General features: G+C 44.8%; 1 protein-coding gene across 2 annotated transcripts in view; it reads left to right on the plus strand.

Moving 5' to 3' along the window:
• LOC103179756 (protein FAM107B) overlaps positions 1 to 19,766 on the plus strand; it is a 64,852-nt gene that overhangs the window by 43,014 nt on the left and 2,072 nt on the right. For both annotated transcript variants that reach the window (XM_007895152.2, XM_042339796.1), the window contains 2 exons: positions 11,600 to 11,774; positions 19,181 to 19,337. In XM_007895152.2, coding sequence (XP_007893343.1) covers positions 11,600 to 11,774; positions 19,181 to 19,337 — 332 coding nt within the window. The remainder of the gene's footprint in view (positions 1 to 11,599; positions 11,775 to 19,180; positions 19,338 to 19,766) is intronic.

Below are 19,766 nucleotides of genomic sequence, written 5' to 3' on the forward strand. Positions count from 1 at the left end.
ATAGTGCCAACCCACACACGGGGTTACTGCTGCACTGGACAGCTTCACTCCGGTTACATTCTTGTCAGTGCATTCCAGCATTGTTCTTCACTAACTGGCTTACCTCTCCAACAAGGAGAAGTTTTTATTAACACGAGTTCCTTTAATGTGAAATGTGTTATTTATTTTATTTTGGACAGAATATTCTGGCGCCTGTTTACACCCAAGTACACCATTAAAGATATTATCACCACAGTGCAAAAAATCAATGGAACGTGACCGCGTGAATATTATCAATGGACTAGCAGTGTTCGTGTAGGGTGTAAGATGCAGTGATTTCTAATGGGGATTTCTTATTAAGGAATCCTAAATTGTGCGACTCTGACCCAAAGGAACTTCTCTCCAACACAATCCCGAGTTCCCATGGGTCACCGTGATGTGTCTAATGTACCTTTATTTTTACTGCAAAGGAAAGTGAGATTAACTCACTCCTGAATGCACGAACATATTTGGACTGTGTTTTTTTAACATGTTGCATGACAGGATACGATAGAGCTGAATGAAAATGGGGATTCAACTCATAGCATTTAGTATTTTCACTCTCTATGGAACTAACAATGACCGAACATCACATATGTTCACCATACAGTATTTCACAACTCTGCAACCCTCCTCCTAGGGACCCTTGGCAATGGAAGGGGAGCAATGACTAAAGTTTGTTCGTTACCATGGCAATCGCTGATGTGTTTTGTCTTCGTGCCCAAGCAAACTGAACCCCTTTTCAGCTCTTAGCATGTGTTCAAAATGACAATTCGGACCGTTGACGGCTGATTTTGAAAATGTGGGAGGTGAAACTCCAATAACCTGTAGGGTTGGGGTAATTTTGTTGAACAAAGTTTGATGTGTATGAGGAAATGTTGCTGTGAGCAGATAATAATAAGGTTCTGTTTATCGAGGTTCATTATATGCGGAAATTAGTGAATAGGTTCAACACTTAAAGAACAACATTGCTGTTGCATTTTCAGTTGTCAGCTACAAACTGCAGATATTAAACTCAGGAGCTCAGACGATGGAGCCCAGGCTGAGAAGGGAAGGTTTTGACTTAAAGGCAACACCTTCCTTACTCAGCCTGGGCTCCATCAGTCTGAGCTCCTGAGTTTAAGGCAGAGGAGGAAATAGACAGTGGAATTATTAATGAAATAACACCCCTTACACCCCCACCCCCCACCCAGACTTGGATAAATTTCCATTGTATATACCTTATAGACATGTTCTTAAAGATAAAGCAAATCTGCGGTGGGTGGGGGAGTCGAAGGGAGATTTGTGATGCTCTCTCACCACAGATGGATGGGGAAGTACTAAAGCCATCACTGTGGATCTCTGTGGAACAGAATGCAGGAGAGCTGAAGCAAGGTATACTCCATCTATTTTACCAGCCAAAGACACTTCACCCACTTGAGGATGAGTGATTAGAGGGGTTGTGATCTCAGTGACATAACAGGATATCAGGACATTCTTGGTTTACCAGGATGGTATCAGGAATGAGGGACTTCAGTTATCAACAACAACAAAATTACATTTGTATAGTGCCTTTCACGTCAGAAGGACGTCCCAAGGCGCTGGACAGTCAGAGTTTCAGATCCGAGTTGAGGGTTGGGATTGGGGAGGGTGGAGGGCAGGGGTGGAGGGCAGGGGGGGGAAGCAGGGAGATCGAAAGCACAGTCAAAGAGGAGGGTCTTGAGATGGGTCTTGAAGGAGGCAAGGAAGGGGGCAAGGTGGAGGGATTGCGAGATGGAATTCCAGAGGGTGGGGGCACAGCTAGTTGTTCGGATCTGGAATGCATTACCTGAAAGGGTGGTGGAAGCCGATTCGATAACAACTTTTAAGAGAGAAGTAAATAATTATGTGGGGAGGATAAGTTTGCAGGGTTATAGGGAGAGAGCGGGGGAGTAGGATTGAATTGGATAGCTCTTTTCAAAGAGATGGCACAGACACGATGGGCTGAATGGCCTCCTTCTGTGCTCTATAATGCTATGATTGTATGATTGTTGAGAACTCCAGTCCCCAGCCTGTGATTGCCCAGGAACCATCCCCTAACATTCACAAACAACTACCCATAGCAGAAATGTGCAACCCCTTTGCCATTGGCCCAGCCTCAGCCCCTTCCAACAAACATGGGGGCTAAATGGCAATTAATTTAAATCTAGGTTGCCATCTCCACAAGGTTTCAACCACGGAATGCTATTCCCTTGTTATGATATAAATGGCTCCAGGTCCCCAAAGACACCCATTGCTTGCACCACAGCCATCTGCTTACAGACTGCCCTGGTGCCTGCACCAATGTGGATTTAATGGCTTTAATGTACTCATGATCTTCTCAGTATTTCAACTCCAAATGCAGCTCTGTCACTGCGAACCATTGGTGAAATAGGTTCTGTCTTGATTACATCATCAGTATATACAGTGCCTTGAAACTAGCTGAGTTTAGTGTTAGAGAAGCTGACATTCTTTGTAAACGCTCCGGTGTATAACAGCAGCTATCTGTCTGACTGAGAGCACTGCTTCTCAATGTGTGTGTGGGTGTCAAAGAGAAGGAAGTTAAAACTGAGATTGAATGGAGCTTATTGAAGAGAAGCGAAGGAGAGAGAAATATAGAAGCATAGGAACCTTAGCAAATAGGGAAAAAAATGACTGACAAACAGATGGTGACATATAAATATGAAGGAACATTGACTGAAAGGAATAATGAAAAGAAGCTATTTACAGTGTTAACACTAGTTTAAAAATTAGTCCACTTGATACCTTATCCTTTTGATTTTATAATTTGAACTCCTAGTCTCGGCCAGTAGACTAGTGCAATGCTGGGGGGGGCGCTTTGTTGTTAAAGGTTCCATCCTTCAGTGGGAACATTAAACTGAAGGATGTCAGTTTAGTCCCAAGGCACTACTCAAAAAGAGAACAGATTAGCTGCTTAAATTTGCATACAAATACACAGTCAATACTTTTGCTTACAGTAAATATCCTGTGAAACACTTTGAGCTATTTTTATAAATCTCAAGGATTATTTTAAAAAAGTGAGAACTGAGTATATTTTTAAATTTTGTGGTGATTTCTATCTTCCCTCTCCCTCTGCTCCGAACGCCTCCTCATTCTAGTATTGGATTCTTTCTTACCATGATTGGATCCTTGCCATTAACCAATAAAGGTCTGAACACAGAGTTGTACAATCAAGACAGTTTATTCAACAATGTAACAGAATATACGACCAGATAAGCAGTCTTGCCTGATGACCAGCACTCGACTCAGCAACCTGTAGTTCTTACTCTGTGGAGCTCAACTTTTCTTTGTGTTGTATTTATACCCAGCTAGTTGGTGTACCCGTGATCTACTCGTGATGGTACTTTTCCACTAGCCTATGTGCCCTGCTGAGACTAATTTTCCTCCTTATCTAGCTCCTTGTCCATACTCCCTGTTCTTCCTCAATCAGTATGTTTCATAACTGTGCATTCCAGTCTCTAGTCATGGGCCCTACTCACAGGTCACTGCATATGAGCCATCTATTCTGTTAACCTTTTCTTATACTAACACTAGGTGACTTCAACCTCCACTTCACCCACTCCTGCTCTACCTCTGCTGACTTCTTCCTCCGCTCTCCTCCCACAACCTCTCTCTCCCTCCACATCAACTCTGTCACCCACGTCCACGGTCATCCCCTTAATCTGGTGATCACCCAGGGCCGCACCGTCTCAGACATCACCATCACTGACAAAGCCATTTTGGATCACTACTTCATTTTCCTTAACTCCTCCACTCCCGCTTGCACCGACTTAACCCACTTCTATCTCCTACCACCCTTGGAAAAAAATCTCCCCCCACTCCCTTTCTGCTGCTCTGGAGTCATCCAAACTCTGGCTCTCACAACAACCTACCCTCCTTCTCTCTTCTCCAAAACTCTTTCTCCTCCATCCTTTACTCCTTTGACCCTTCACCTCCTGAACCATCTCCTACTCCCATAAATCCCCCGGTACACCAGCCACCTCTGATTCCTCAAGGCAAGTGCGTGCCGCCGAATGCACCTGGATCAAATCAAACCTAACATCGGCAGATCTGGCGAGACAACACCACTGTCCTCGCCACTGCCAAATCATCCTTCTACTCCAAGACAATCTTGGTGGCCGAGAACAACCCCAGGCTCCTCTTCTCCACCACTAACTGGCTCCTCCGTCTACCTTCCTGCACCTTGCATCTTTAATTGAGCCGACCTGGCACAAATGTAACTTTAAGCAAACTGAATCAGAGCAAATGTAATAATAATAATAATCCTTGCATTTGATATTGCAATTTTCACATCTTCTCGACGTCTCAAAGCGCTTCACAGAATATACTGTAAAGTGAATTGACTGTATATTTGTGGGCGAAACGCAGAGCCAATTGCGCACAGCAGTGTCCCACAAACAGTTGTGGATTGAGTGTCCAAACTTGTTTTAGGAATTATAGGAAATATAGGAATTAATTTGGTGAGGATGCACTTGTATTTTCTATTAATTTCAATATGGATGTAAAAAGGCATCTGAAAAGGAACAGAACAGAAAAGGAACAGGAAGCTCTGACTGTAATATTTTGCAATGTCCAACAATGCTGCAATGTTATGGTTAAGGACTGTAATTGTGAAGCTCACCACTGTACTAGTTTGAAAGTGATTTGTAAGGAAAGACGTCATATTAAATCAAAGCACAATAAGCATTTTATAAGCAGGAGCACTTGCTGGCATAAGAAGGATTGGACACAATAATGAGAAAGTTGAAATATTAGCTGTGGAAGGTGGGACTGTATTCCAGGTGAGGAAATGGTACATCATTCAGACATGTGGATTGACTATCAGAACCCTAGGCTAAGTTGTACTTTATGGAGCACATTGATATTATGGAGAGTTTCAACACTGCAATTTTGTGTTGTGACCTGGGCCAATAGAAAAGTGCAGCTGTAATTTTTCCACAAAATCCACTATAAACAGCGCCTCTGCTATAAAACCCGCTAAAAATTGAAGTTTCTGGCCCTGGGCCTCTCAAGCTCTTACTGGGCGCTACTGTGGAAGGGGCAGCTCCAGACATGCATGCGTGGTGCGGTACAAGTGGGAAATGGTCTTTCCTCCACTCAGAGGCTCCGCTTTCGAGATTGTGTGTGTGTGTGTGTGTCTCTCTATCTGTTGTGAGTTTCTCTATGGGAGTGCGTCTCTTTCCTCTGTATGTGTTTGTGAGTGTCTCTGTTTGAATATGTGTGTGTGTCTCTCCTCTGTCTGTATGTGCTCGTGTATCTTTGTGTCTATGAGTGTGCGTGTGTGTGTCTAGCCCCTGCACCGTCTCGTGCGGCGTTCCTCAAAGCTCTGTCCTTGGTCCCCTCCTCTTCAATATCTATATGCTCCCGCTTGGTGACATGAACCTCAGACATGGGGTCAACTTCCACATGTATGCGGATGAGATTAAGGCCCACGGGATTAATGGGAACATATTAGCATGGATTGAAGAGTGGCTAACGGGTAGAAAACAGAGAGTAGGGATAAACGGGTCATTCTCGAATTGGTAGGATGTGACTAGTGGAGTGCCACAAGGATCAGTGCTTGGGCCTCAGCTATTTACAATTTACATCAATGATCTAGACGAGGACATTGAATATAACGTGTCTAAATTCGCGGATGACACGAAACTAGGTGGGAGAGTAAGCTCTGAGGATGATGCAAAAAGATTGCAACGGGATATAGATAGGGTAGGGGAATGGGTGAGAAGGTGGCAGATGGAATTTAATGTGGGGAAGTGTGAAGTTATTCACCTAGGTAGAAAAAATAGAAAAACAGATTATTTTCTAGAGGGGGAGAGATTAGATAGTGTTAGAGTGCAGAGGGATTTGGGTGTCCTTGTACACCAGTCTCAAAAAGTTAGTTTGCAGGTGCAGCAAGCAACTAAGAAGGCGAATGGCGTGTTAGCGTTCATTGCAAAAGGTTTAGAGTAGAAGAGTAGGGAAGTCTTGCTGCAACTGTATAGGGCCTTGGTGAGACCGCACCTAGAAATTGTGTGCAGATCATCCAGAATTCTGCAACCTGTGTCCTCTCCTGCACCAGGCTCTGCGACCCTATCACTCCCATCCTTCCCCAACTCCACTGGCTTCCCATCACACAGAGGATACAGTTCAAGATCGTGGTCCTCACCTTCAAAGACCTATGGAGGGAGGAGTTGGGGAGGCCGACAAGCAGTGAGTTTGCATAGTCGAGCCTCGATGTAATCAAAGCATGTATGAGGGTTTCGGCGTCCTGTGGTGTGAGATAGTGACGGAGCTGGGCGACGTTGCGGAGGTGGGGGAAGGTAGAGCGGGTCATGGCGCAGATGTAGGGTAAAGATAGTTGAGGGTCAAACAAGACGCCAAGTTTCCAGATTGGATTAACAAGGTGGAGTGTACAACCATGGATGGGACGTCTTCCCGACGTGAAAGGAGCTATACAAATGTATACTTCCCCACATACAAAAGACCTCCCCACCACCCACCCCCGCAATTTTCCGCAAGATTTGTTACATGCCAAGCAATTTTGGTCAGATATTTCTTGAATTTCTATCGGCCCAGGTTATGAGGCATTGCCCTTACCCTGAAACAACTGAGAAAACCTACACACATGAAGTTCAACAGCTCAAATGTAAAAATGTTTATATGAAATTGGGAGGTAAGGGATACCTGGGGAGAGAAATTCTGCCTATGTTTAGACTAACATTTAGACTTAAATTCTTAATTTGAAGCCTTTTTTTTGGTAAGAATTGCACAAAAACAGGCTTCAAAATTAAGAACAGATTTAGTAATTGTCCCAAATTTTATGCATTCTGAAATGCTAAGCAAAACAAAGTCTTCGGCCTGGATCCAGGTATTTTCTCCACCTGAACGTACGTTTCTGCTCATGCTTCAGCTTGTTCAAGTTTTCAGGCATGATGCACATCTTGTGTTTCTTTACATAAGGAGACTATTGTGTGTTATTAGCAATTTAAGATCAAGGCCAAGTGTAAACATAGTGAGATGACCATCTCCATACTGTCTAACTAAAACTTTCGGAGGATCTAACAGTAGCGGTGCAGTTCTCTGTGGGTTCTGCTGGAGCTGACAATGGTTTCAGGCTCTTTTTGTTGAAGCCCAAACACTTCTGTATTTTTTTTATAGGTTGAAAGACATCTGCATAATTTTGTTTTCAGAGGCATTGGATTGCAGCCACACAAGTGATTTGTGCCAGTCTGGAGCCTCCAAAATTGGAGATAGTGGGGTCATGTAATTAGAGGCAAAGGTAATCGTAAGCTTCGGAACAGCAAATAAAATAGTGTGGCACAAAATAAATGATTTATAAAAATAAACCTAGTTCAATATACTTATCAGTACATAATTCTCCATAAATTAAGCCTGAAACTTATGCTTCCGAAGCCACCATTGACTCTGGCCACTGTGTTTGTGTTACAGCTATTTGTTACTTTCTAGTTTGTCATGTAGAACAATCAGAATCCATTCTGTGTCAATATTGAGGCGGTTTCTTTGGAGGCGATTGGGATCCAGCTTCCAGACACGATTAGCTTATCATGTGTGACTTATTTGAAGCAATAGACCCAGGCTCAGCACAAACTAGTGAAAACAGAGAACAATTGAAGTTAGTGTAACAAACAGCAAAGTTGTGCATTTTCTGTGTGTAGATGTGTAAGCATATATATAAGACACATACACATGCATATATACACACATGACACACGCATAATAATAATAATAATCCTTGCATTTGATATAGCGCTTTTCACGTCTTCTAGACGTTTCAAAGTGCTTCACAGAATACCCTGTAAAGTGAATTTACTGTATATTTTGTGGGCAAAACGCGGTAGCAGTGTCCAATATAGTGTCCTCCAGTGTCCTCCTGTTGCACACACAAAACAAACAGTTCTTCTGTTTTTCACACATGCGCACACACACCAACACATACACACCTATAGAATCCTACTGTTGACTCACAGAGACGAATACAATGGTCCCACCCTCTGGAACTCCATCCCACAGTCTCTCTGCCTCGCTACCTCCCTTGCCTCCTTCAAGACCTGTCTCAAGACCGTGCTCTTTGACTGTGCCATCGGTCACCCTCCTACCCTACCCTCCCCGCCCCTCCACCCCCCTGATCCCAACCACAATCTCGGTGCGGATCACTGACTATCCAGCGCCCTGGGACGTCCTCCTGACGTGAAAGGCGCTATACAAATATCATTTGTTGTTGTCCCTCTACACTAACTGCAGAAGAAGATCAGAATGTTGGATATGTTTTACCAAACATATCTTTCCCTCCCTCTCAACATTCCAAAGGGACTGTTCCCTCCTTGACTCCTTGGTTCATTCCTCCATCACCACCAACAGTTGCTCTCCATCCCCTGGCACCTTCCCATGCCAGCACAGGAGATGCAATACCTGGCCTTTCACACCCTCCCATGCCACTGTCCAGGGCCCCAAACACACTTTTCAAGTGAGACAGCGATTTATGTGTACTACCACCAATGTAGTTTACTGTATTCATTGCTCATGATGTGGTCTCCTCTACACTGGGGAGACCAAACGCAGATTGGGTGACCGATTTGCCGAACACCTCTGTTCTGTCTGCAAGCACAACCCTGAGCTTCCGCTTTCTTGCCACTTCAACTCTGCCTCCCACTCGCACTCTGACCTCTCCATCCATGGTCTCCTACGCTGTTCCAATGAACCACAGCGCAAGCTCTCTGGCCTCAATATTGATTTCAATAATTTCAGACTATAAAAGCTCCCCTTCCCGCTCCTCCTCTTCTGTGACCATTACCGCATCATCTGGGTCCCAGACACACCTTTTCTCTCTCTGTCTGCCTATTTTGTTGCAAATTTCTCCCCTTTGTTTTGGATTGTTAACACCTCTTTAACCCATTATCCCCTGTCCTCTACCCCATTTTCTCCTTTGCCTTGCCCTGGCTCCCCACTCACTGTTAGTTCTTAAAAGTCTATTTCCCAACATGCTGACGAAGGGTTGTGGACCTGACACATTGACTCACTTTCCTTTCTCCATAGATACTGCCTGATCTGCTGAGTTTTCCCAACTCTCTCTGTTTTTGTTTCAGATTCCAGCATCTGCAGTATTTTGTGTTTTGTTCATGTACTTCACCCTACCTGCTGATCCGCTGCTGTTGGTCCCTTCTTCACTAGCCTGTAGTGTGTTTACAACAATATATACCAAACCATAAATCAACACTGGTCTTGTATCTAAAACAACAGAAGTTACAAAACAAACTAATAGTTGTTTGAACATCACCAGTTAATAAATCCTTGTATTTGAAAGCAGCTTATCACGTCCTTGAGACGTCTCAAAGCGCTTCACAGGATATCCCGGAAAAATTTGATTGACTGTATATTTTGTGGGCGAATAAGTTACAATTAAGAATTTTACAAGGGTGATGTCAATTTTATATCTTCTATATATCTATATCTTCTGTACTAATAAAACGGCAATGCTTGTCTGTCTGTCTGCAGTTCAAGAAGGATCTCGATAACATAGAGGTTATCGGAAAGGTGTTGCATGTGGGAGTGACATAAGCATATTTGTTTTCCATCCTATCGTTCCTGAGTTATGACTTAAAATGTATTTCAGTTTTGGTTTTTCACTACAGTTACACCTGGTTGCCGCTAAGTCAAAGCGGTGCTGTGGTATCGTGCAGTTACACCTAGTGGCTGCGCCGGCTGACCATGGCGCTGTTGCATCACAAAGCACGCACATAGCCAAGCAGCAGCAGGAACAAAATAAAGAACACAGACGAAGCTAAACCGTGGCAACAACAACAACAAAATTACATTTTTAAAGCACCTTTCACGCGGGAGGACATCCTATTGATTATAAATTATACATTTATATTTATTATTATAAAGATGCCTGAGCGAAAATCAAACCTTTCAAGGATAAGTAATTGTGTCTGTCTGTGTCTCAATCTACATTCCTTATTGGATCCTTTGGTTGCAAGCAAAGCTGCAACAGGTACAGCTGGTATCATATAAAAATGCCCCTACGGGATTTTGTACGGTTTTTAAGACTGGTTCATTTTTTTACTCTCCAAATTCTGTCATTGGTCTTGTTCTTATTTTACCTCCTTCTCATACCAATGCTACACAAGGTTCTGTCCTTGACTGGTTCAGGTCCTACCTTTCACAACGCCTCCACTTCATCGTAGTAAACGGTTTCTCCTCCAGCCCCCACACCGTCTCGTGCGGTGTTCCTCAGGGCTCTGTCCTCGGTCACCTCCTCTTCACCCTCTACATACTCCCCCTTGGTGACGTCATCAACAGACATGGTGTAAATTTCCACATATATGCGGATGACACCCAACTCTATCTCTCTGCCTCCACCCTGAACTCCAGGACTACTGAGGTCCTGACCGACTGCCTGTACGACATCAAGTCCTGGATGAGGGACAACTTTCTCCAACTCAACGTCAGCAAGACTGAGGCCCTCCTGATTGGCTCGCGCCAGCGCCTCCGCACTTCGGGCACTGGCAGCATCAGCCTCCAGGGCTGCACACTCAACCTCACTAAGCCAGTCAGGAACCTGGGTGTCTTGTTCGACTCTGAACTGTCCTTTCTCCCACATATCCGTGCCATGTCCGGCACTGCCTACCACCAACTCCGTAACATTGCTAGACTCCGCCATTGCCTCACCCCTCAGGCTTCCGAAACCCTCACCCACGCATTCATCACCTCAAGGCTTGATTACAGGAACTCCCTCCTCATCAGCCTTCCCAATTCTTCCCTTCACAAGCTGCAGATCATCCAAAACTCTGCAGTTCGTGTACTCTTACACACCAGTCTCCGTGGCCCCATCACTCCCACCTTCACCCGACTCCACTGGCTCCCCATCCCCCAGAGGATTGAGTTCAAGATCCTTGTCCTTACTTTCAAGCCCCCTCCTACCTCTCTGACCTGCTGACTCTCTACCAACCTGCCCACTCCCTCCGTTCAGTGGGCTCCGGTCTGCTCCATGTCTCCCGCCCTACCATCGGTGGCCGGGCTTTCAGCCTCTCTGCCCCCATACTCTGGAACTCCATTCTACGTTCCCTTCGCCTCGCTTCCTCCCTTGCCTCCTTCAAGGCTGGTCTCAAGACCCTTCTTTTCGATCGTGCCTTTGGTCACCCTCTCCCCCCCCACCTCTCTGCCTTCCCTCACCCCTACACCACCCCTCCCCCATGCTCAGGCCCGATATCTGACTGTTCAACGCTTTGGGACATCCTCCCGACGTGAAAGGCGCTCTATAAATGTAATTTTGTTGTTGTTGTTGTACTTGTTTGCAGTGACCTGCCACTTGCTATTGTCACTTGGCCCATTACGTAGTGATAAAGCATGGCTATGCCACCTTTTGGGGCTAAAATGCCTGTCAAGCAATTCCAGTAAATTTGGACTCCATTTCCTCCATTTGTCTCAAAAAAGGGAAACATCTAATAGCTGTGGTCTCTGCATGTAGTTCCTTCAATTATAACTAGACTTATATGTTGATACCTTTGTAATCAATACCGTTTTCCTGACGACAATAACATAATCATCTTGTCTTCTCCTTTAGCCTCTATGTACTCTGAACACCACAGCAATTCCTCAGACATCAGAAGTCTCATGGCAGAGCCTGATTATTTTGATAACAACCCTGATCTTATAAGGCCCAAGAAGCTCCTTAATCCAGTGAAGTTGTCCAGAAGTCATCAAGAGCTCCACAGAGAACTACTCATGAACCACAAGCGGTGAGGAAATGTCTTGATTTATCTGCTGACCTTGGTCTAGTCCATATGAAAACCTTCCAATAATTTATCCTGGTCTAAAACACACTGTTGACATCTATTGTCATCGATGTAGCAAGACATAGGTTTGCAAAGTCACTTAAATGCCAAAAGTTATTTTGCAAGACGGACATTTCTGTTTCTAAATTCTTTGAGATTAGCTTGTAAAATGCAAATTGCGTCCAATCTTTGAGTCAAATGCGTTCAGTGAGTTTACAAAGCTAATCATCTTTATTATCTTTATTTAAGTGCATTATTTAATAATAATCCTTACATTTGATTACGCAAACTCCCTGCTTGTTGGTCTTCCTAACTCCTCCCTCCACAGGCTACAGACTATTCACAACTCTGCAGCCCATGTCCTCTCCCACACCAGGCACTGCAATCCTATCATACCCATCCTCGCCCGACTCCACTGGCTCCCCATCACTCAGAGGATACAATTCAAGATCCTGGTCCTCACCTTCAAGGCCCTCCACGGCCTTGGTCCTCCCTCCCTCTGAGACCTCCTCATCCTGTACCAACCTGTCCTCACCCTCCACTCAGCGGGCTCCGGCCTGCTTCATGTCCCTCACGCCTTGCGAGCCCCACCATTGGCGGTTGGGCTTTCAGCCTCTTTGCCCTCCACCTTGCCCACTCACATGCCTCCTTCAAGACTCCTCTCAAGACCGTCCTCTTTGACCGTTCCTTCGGTCACCCTCCTATCTCTACCCTCCCCACTCTCCACCCCTCCTCATCCCAACCATCATTTGGGTTCAGATCCCTGAATGTCCAGCGCCTTGGGACCTCCTCCTGACGATTGTGATTGTTGATGTCTCATTTCTTCACATCTCAAACTTTACCATCCACCTGAACAAGCAAACGAGATCTCAGTTTGTCTTATCCGAAGGACGGCACCATCCAACAATGAAACAGACACCCAGCACTGCCTGGAGTGTCAGCTTAAACTGTGAGCTCAAAATCCCAACATGTGGCTTGAACCTACAACCTTCTGACAACAGTGAAAGAGAAGCTAAAGGAGCAATGGATGGATCACGTATTAGATAAAAGACCTTCTTGTACATCTTTGACTGCCAATTTAGCTAGAGTTTAAAACCATAGTGGGATTGAGATCAGGCTGGAGAGGTAAATTTACCCTGAAGGAAAGTATATTATCCTGTGATTAGAATAACTGTGCCTCGCTTTGAACATCAGCTTTGTTCTAACTTGTTGAAATATGTATGAGTAAACGTTTTAGCTTCTGTAGGCATGTACCTCTATCAGTTTAGGAATGCAAATATACTTGAGGAAGAAATAGAGCAACTTGCTTCACAAATCAGTTTGTTTCCTTTTGTTATCAGACTCTTGAATTTATGTTAACGCTCGACTTGCCAGTGAGTGTTTTTTCCTGAATGGTGAGGTGACACCTTGTTTGGGGACTTTTAAGATTTTAACAATGTACCATTGATCTAACTCAGTGTGATTCAACTGGCGGCCCAAGGGCCGCATCCGGCCTGGCAGGTGATTTTGTCCTGTCCAAGACCATTTCCAACATTCCAACTTCCGTTCCTTCTCTCCCTGGTGAACGTCCTCCCAGGGTAGCGGCAGGAGCCAGCAGTTGGGAGTATGCAGCGTGGAGAGTGGAAATAATACCATTCGTTACTGCAGTCTGTCAGAAAGGCAAACCCTACCAACCGCAACTTGAGCAGACAGCCCAGCAGCGTGAGGAGGGAACTGAGTGAGGTGGAACAGAGTGAGAATTCTGTTAAATAATTTGATGAGAGTAATTCGGATAAACGAGTAAACCTGAGAAAGCCAGCGGATTTCAGAAAGGATCAAAACCAATAGGGTAGTGATAATGGGGGACTTTAATTATCCTAACATAGACTGGCAAAATAACAGTGTAAAGGGCAAGGAGGGGAAGAATTCCTGGAAATGTGTGCAGGATAACTTTCTGGATCTGTATGATTTCAGCCCAACAAGGAAGGAAGCTGTGCTGGATCTCGTTCTGGGGAATGAAGCGGGGCAAGTGGAGTAGTTTTCAGTAGGAGAGCATCTGAACAACAGTGATCACAAAATCATTAGGTTTAGAGTACTTATGCAAAGGGTCAAGAGCAATCAAAGGTGAAGATACTCAACTGGAAGAGGCTAATTTCAGTGAGTTTAAAAAAGGGACCGAGCCAAGGTGGACTGGAAGGAAAAATTGGCAGGTGAAACAGCTAACGAGCAATGGGAAGCCTTCAAGGAGGAGATTGTTCGGGGTCAGAACAAATACATTCCCACGAAAGGGAAAGGTAGGGCATTCAAACCTCAATGGATGATAAAGGACATTGGGTTTAAAATAAAACAGAAAAAGGCTTATGAAAAATGTCAAGTCCAAAATACAGAAGATAATCAAGTAGAATATAGAAAGTACAGATGATAACTGAAAAAAGAGATAAGAGGGGCAAAGAGATTGTATGAGAAAAGATTAGCGGGTAACATAAAATGAAACCCTAAAGTATTTTATAAGCATATAAATAGTAAAAGGTTAGTCAAAGGTCGAGTGGGTCCAATTAGGAAATCTTATGGAGGCAGATGTACTGAATGAGTACTTTGCATCTGTCTTCACAAAAGAAGAGGATGCAGCCAACACCACAGTATTGGAGGAGCGGGTAGAGAAATTGGATAAGATGAGAATGACCGAGAGGAGGTACTAAAAAGGTTGTCAGTGCTCAAGTTAGATAAGTCACCTGGTCCAGACGGGATGCTCGTAGGTTACTGTGGGAAGTAAGGGTGGAAAAAACGCATGCTCTGGCCACATCTTTCAATCCTCCTTGGAAATCGGGGTGGTGCCAGAGGACTGCAGGGTTGCAAATGTTACTCCCCTGTACAAAAAGGGGCAGAAGGATAAACTACAGGCCAGTCAGCCTAACGTTAGTAGTGGGGAAACTTCTAGAGACTATAATCCTGGACAAAATAAAATTTCACTAAGGAAAATATGGGTTAATAAAGGACAGCCAACCGAGACAGCCAATTTGTTAAAAGCAAATCATGTCTAGCAAACCTGAGAGTTTTTTGATGAAATAACGGAGAGGGTGGATGAAGGTAGTGCAGTTGATGCAGTTTCTGGAAAAAAATCTCCCCACCACCTCCCTCTCGGCTGCCTTGGAATCATCTGAACTCCTTCCCCTCTGGGCTTCCTCCCACAATGCCCTAATCTCCTCAGTCACTCTTCTCCACAGCTCCCTCTCCTCCACTCTCGATTCCCTCGCTCCCCTCTCTTCCCAAACCGAATCCTATTCATGCAAATCACCTTGGTACACCAGCCACCTCCCCTCCCTTATAGCCCAGGCATGTTCTGCTGAGCTCACCTGGCTTATATCAAACCTAACTGTCCATCGGCAGATCTGGCTGGACCATGTCAAATCCTACTGCTCTGCTCTCGCCTCCACTACATCGTCGTTCTATTCCAAGACAATCTTGGAGACTAAGGACAACCCCAGGCTCCTCTTCTCCATCACAGCTCCTCCGCCCACCCTCTCACTCCTCGCCCATCCTCACCTCAAATGCCAACTGCGAGGAGATGCTGGATTTCTTCGAATCCAAAGTCAAGGGAATCCGCTCAGCTGCCTCTGCCACTGCATCTGCTACACCTGGACAGGGCTGGGCCCCCATCTCCTCCTCCCACCCCAGCCCCTACCCACCCTTCCCTCCACACCTTTGAACCTGTCTCCCCCTCCTCTCTCATCACCACCATAACCCGCATGAACCACCACCTGCTCCCTCGAACCCATCCCTACCCCTCTCCTTACCTCCAGCTCCACCTCCTTGCCCCTCTACTCAACCTCTCTCTGTCCTCTGGTACTGTTCCCACCCCATTAAAGACCACTGTCATCACTCCTATCCTTAACCTTGGGGTCTTGTTTAATAATAATAATAATAATCCATGCATTTGATATAGCGCTTTTTACGTCTTCACGGAATAGACTGTAAAATGAATTGACTGTACATTTGTATATTTGTGGGCGAACGCGGCAGCCAATTGCGCACAGCAGTGTCCCACAAACAGTCATGGATTGAAAATGACCAATCTATTATCGTTTTGTTTTTTGGAGGGATTATTATTAGGCGTGTGGAGTAAGGAAACTTGCCCAAGGTTTCGTCCTGTTTGACCCTCAACAATACTTTCTACCCCACATCTGTCCCATGATCCGCTCTGCCTTCCCTCACCTCCACAACGTCGCCCGGCTCCGCCACTGTCTCACACCGCAGGCCGCCAAAACCCTCATACATGCTTTCATTACATCGAGGCTTGACTATGCAAACTCACTGCTTGTCGGCCTCCCCAACTCCTCCCTCCACAGGCTGCAGATCATCCAGAACTCTGCAGCCCGTGTCCTCTCCTGCACTAGGCTCCGTGACCCTATCACCCCCATCCTTGCCCAATTCCATTGGCTTCCCATCACACAGAGGATACAGTTCAAGATCCTGGTCCTCACCTTCAAAGCCCTCCACGGTCTTGCTCCCCCCTACCTCTCCGACCTCCTAACTCTCTACCATTCTGTTTGCTCCCTCCGCTCAGTGGGCTCCGGCCTGCTTCACGTCCCCCACCTTGCTCGTCCCACTATTGGCGGGCGGGCCTTCCGCCACTCTGCACCCACCGTCTAGAACTCCATCCCGCAGTCCCTCCGTCTCGCCCCTTCTCTCGTCACCTTCAAACCCATCCCAAGACCCCCCTGCCCTCCATCCTCCCCCACCCCTACTTCCAGCTCGAATCCGTAACTCTGTCTGTCCAGTGCCTTGGGACGTCCTCCCGACATGAAAGGTGCTTTACAAATGTAATTTTGTTGTTGCTGTAGTTTATATGGATTTTCAAAAGGCGTTTGATAAAATGCCACATAAGAGACTTGTAAGCAAAATAGAAGCCCACGGTATTAAAGGGACAGTGGCAGCGGATACAGAACTGGCTGGGAGACAGAAGGCAGAGAGTGGTGGTGAACGGTTGTTTTTCTGACTGGAGGGAAGTGTGCAGTGGTGTCCCCCAGGGTCAGTGTTGGGACCACTGCTATTTTTAATCTATATAACTGACCTGGACTTGGGTATAGGGAGTGCAATTTCCAAGTTTGCAGATGCTACTAAGCTAGGAAAAGTAGTAAACACTGAGGGGAATAGTAACAGACTGCAAGGGGACAGACTGGTATAATGGGCAGACACGTGGCAGATCAAGTTTAATGTGGAGAAATGCGAAGTGATGCATTTTGAGAGGAAGAATGAGGAGAGGCAATAGAAGCTGATGGTACGATCTTAAAGGGGGTGAAGGAACAGAGAGACCTGGGGGTCATATAAGTAAATCATTGAAGGTAGACAAAGCTGTTAAAAAAGCATATAGGATACTAGGCTTTATAAATAAGGGCACAGAATACAAAAGTCAGGAAGTTATGATGAACCTTTATAAAACACTGGTTAGGCCTCAGCTGGAGTACTGCGTTCAGTTCTGGGCACCACACTTTAGGAAGGATGTCAAGGCATTGGAGAGGGAACAAAGGAGATAATAATAATAATCCTTGCATTTGATATAGCACTTTTCACATCTTCTAGACGTCTCAAGGCACTTCACAGAATATGCTGTAAAGTGAATTGACTGTATATTTGTGGGCAAAACGCAGCAGCCAATTGCGCACAGCAATGTCCCACAAACAGTCTTAGATTGAAAATGACCAATTTATTATTGGTTTTGGTTTTTGAAGGGATTATTATTAGGCGTGTGGAGTAAGGAAACTTGCCCAAGGTTTTGCCCTGCTTGGAATTGAACCCAGGTGTCTCACTTGCAAGGCGAGTGCTCTAACCACTGAGATTTTCCAGGATGGTTCCAGAAATGAGGGACTTCAATTATCAATTATGGTGGAGTCCTGTAGCTCAGTGGTTAGAGCACTCGCTTTGCAAGCGAGAGACCTGAGTTCAATTCCAGGCAGAGGGCGAAACCTTGGGCAAGTTTCCTTACTCCACACAGAGCCTAATAATAATCCCTCCAAAACCAAAAACAATAATAAATTGGTCATTTTCAATCTACGACTGTTTGTGGGACATTGCTGTGCGCAATTGGCTGCCGCGTTCGCCCACAAATATACAGTCAATTCACTTTACAGTGTATTCTGTGAAGCGCTTTGGGACGTCCTCCCGACGTGAAAAGCGCTATATCAAATGCAAGGATTATTATTATTATCAGGAGAGGCTAGAGAAGCTAGGATTATTCTCCTTGGAACAGAGAAGGTTAAAAAGAGACTTCATAGAAGTTTTCAAAATTATGAGGGTATTCAATAGGGTGAACAAGGAGAAACTATGACCACTGGCGGGTGGATCGGTAAACCAAGGGCACCGATTTAAAATAGTTGTTAAAAGAAACAGAAGGGTAGGTGAGGAGAAAATTTGTTACACTGCAAGTTGTTCAGATCTGGAATGCATTCCCTGAAAGTGTGATGGAAGCCGATAACAACTTATCTTTTAAGAAAGAAGTAGATAATTGTTTGGGGAGGACAAGTTTGCAGCGCTAGAGAGCGGGAGAGTGGGATTGAATTGGATAGTTCTTTTCAAAGAGCTGGCACAGACACGATGGGCCAAATTCTATGTTTTTGTGATCCTTAGCCGGTTGCTGCCTCTGCAGATAGTGATAGTGGGAGAGAGAGGGATGGAGAGGGGGTAAGGGAGGAGAGAGAGAGGTGGTGAGAGAATTCTAACTAGTACCAGCAACTCTTTTTTTGGGGGGGTGATTTCCTCACACCATTAGGGCAATGTATTTTATGGCCCAGAAGAAAATTGTAATCCTGAAAACCCTATCCCAGATGGAAGTCAAGGTTCATGTTGAATAGGGTAATGTTCAAGCTCAAACCTGAGTCTATCCACCAGTGAAGAGGACAAGTGTAAATCACAAGTGCTGTGTAAATCATACTGAATTAACCTAAGATCTCCTTACGTTCTCTGTGAAGTGACTCTAGGCAGATGATGTTAGCCAAAGTTAAATCCTCCTACTTGCAGTGGAATCTCCTTTTCCCTGAAGCTTCCCGGTTGGAGTTGGACTGCCATGTCTGTGTTGTTGCATATTGCCTTAAGGCTAAATTGGCAATTTGACATTGACCGATGAGAAGCAAGTGGGAAGCATAACAGGATTCTGGGAAAGAGAGTTGAAGTGTATGGTTGAAATAAGGGAGCTATTGAATTTAAACTGTGTTGTGGATTGACAAATAATACATATGTAACTGTAACAGAATACATCAATCTGAAGCTCTGCTTATTCTAACATTAATCATGAGTAATTACTGGATTGTTTGTGGCTCCATATTATTATGTCCTGTGACTTATTATTCCCTATCCCTCTAACCAGCCAGCTTATCTATGATTGTATTTGCTTGCAGAGGCCTGACCACTGACAACAAGCCAGAGCTGCAACGAGTGCTGGAATACAGAAGAAGAGATCAGTTGATTCGGCAGAAAAAGGAAGAAGAGGAGGCACAAAGAATGAAGTCTCCCTTTGAACTTCAGCTCCAGAAAAGGCAACAAAGACTAGAGCAGGTTTGATCTGGACAGTGCTTTAGAATCACACTCCTCTTTGTAGCCTTTTGTTGGTATCTTTTTTCTCACTGAATTTATAAATTACCCCAAATTCTGAATGATCTTAATAATACCATAATAATCATTCTTGCATTTGAGATAGAGCCAACAACAACAACTTGCACAGGATTTAATACCTGTAGGAGAGGAGGGAGAAAGAGGGAAAAAATAAACACCATTTATTTTCTTCAGATATTATACAATTACCATGGTAATAATTACCATGTCACAGCATACTACGGTGTAAATAGCTCCTTTTCAAACCTGCTATCAAACATAAAATGACAAGAAGCTTGAAGATGACAGAATAGGTTTGACTTAAATCAGTAGTCTCTGATTGGTTTTTGAGCAATTTCTATGCCAGTTGTATCTTCTAGCATGTACAAGAAC

Source organism: Callorhinchus milii, unplaced genomic scaffold, assembly GCF_018977255.1.
Source record: "Callorhinchus milii isolate IMCB2004 unplaced genomic scaffold, IMCB_Cmil_1.0 Scaffold12, whole genome shotgun sequence".
NCBI lineage: Eukaryota > Metazoa > Chordata > Chondrichthyes > Chimaeriformes > Callorhinchidae > Callorhinchus > Callorhinchus milii.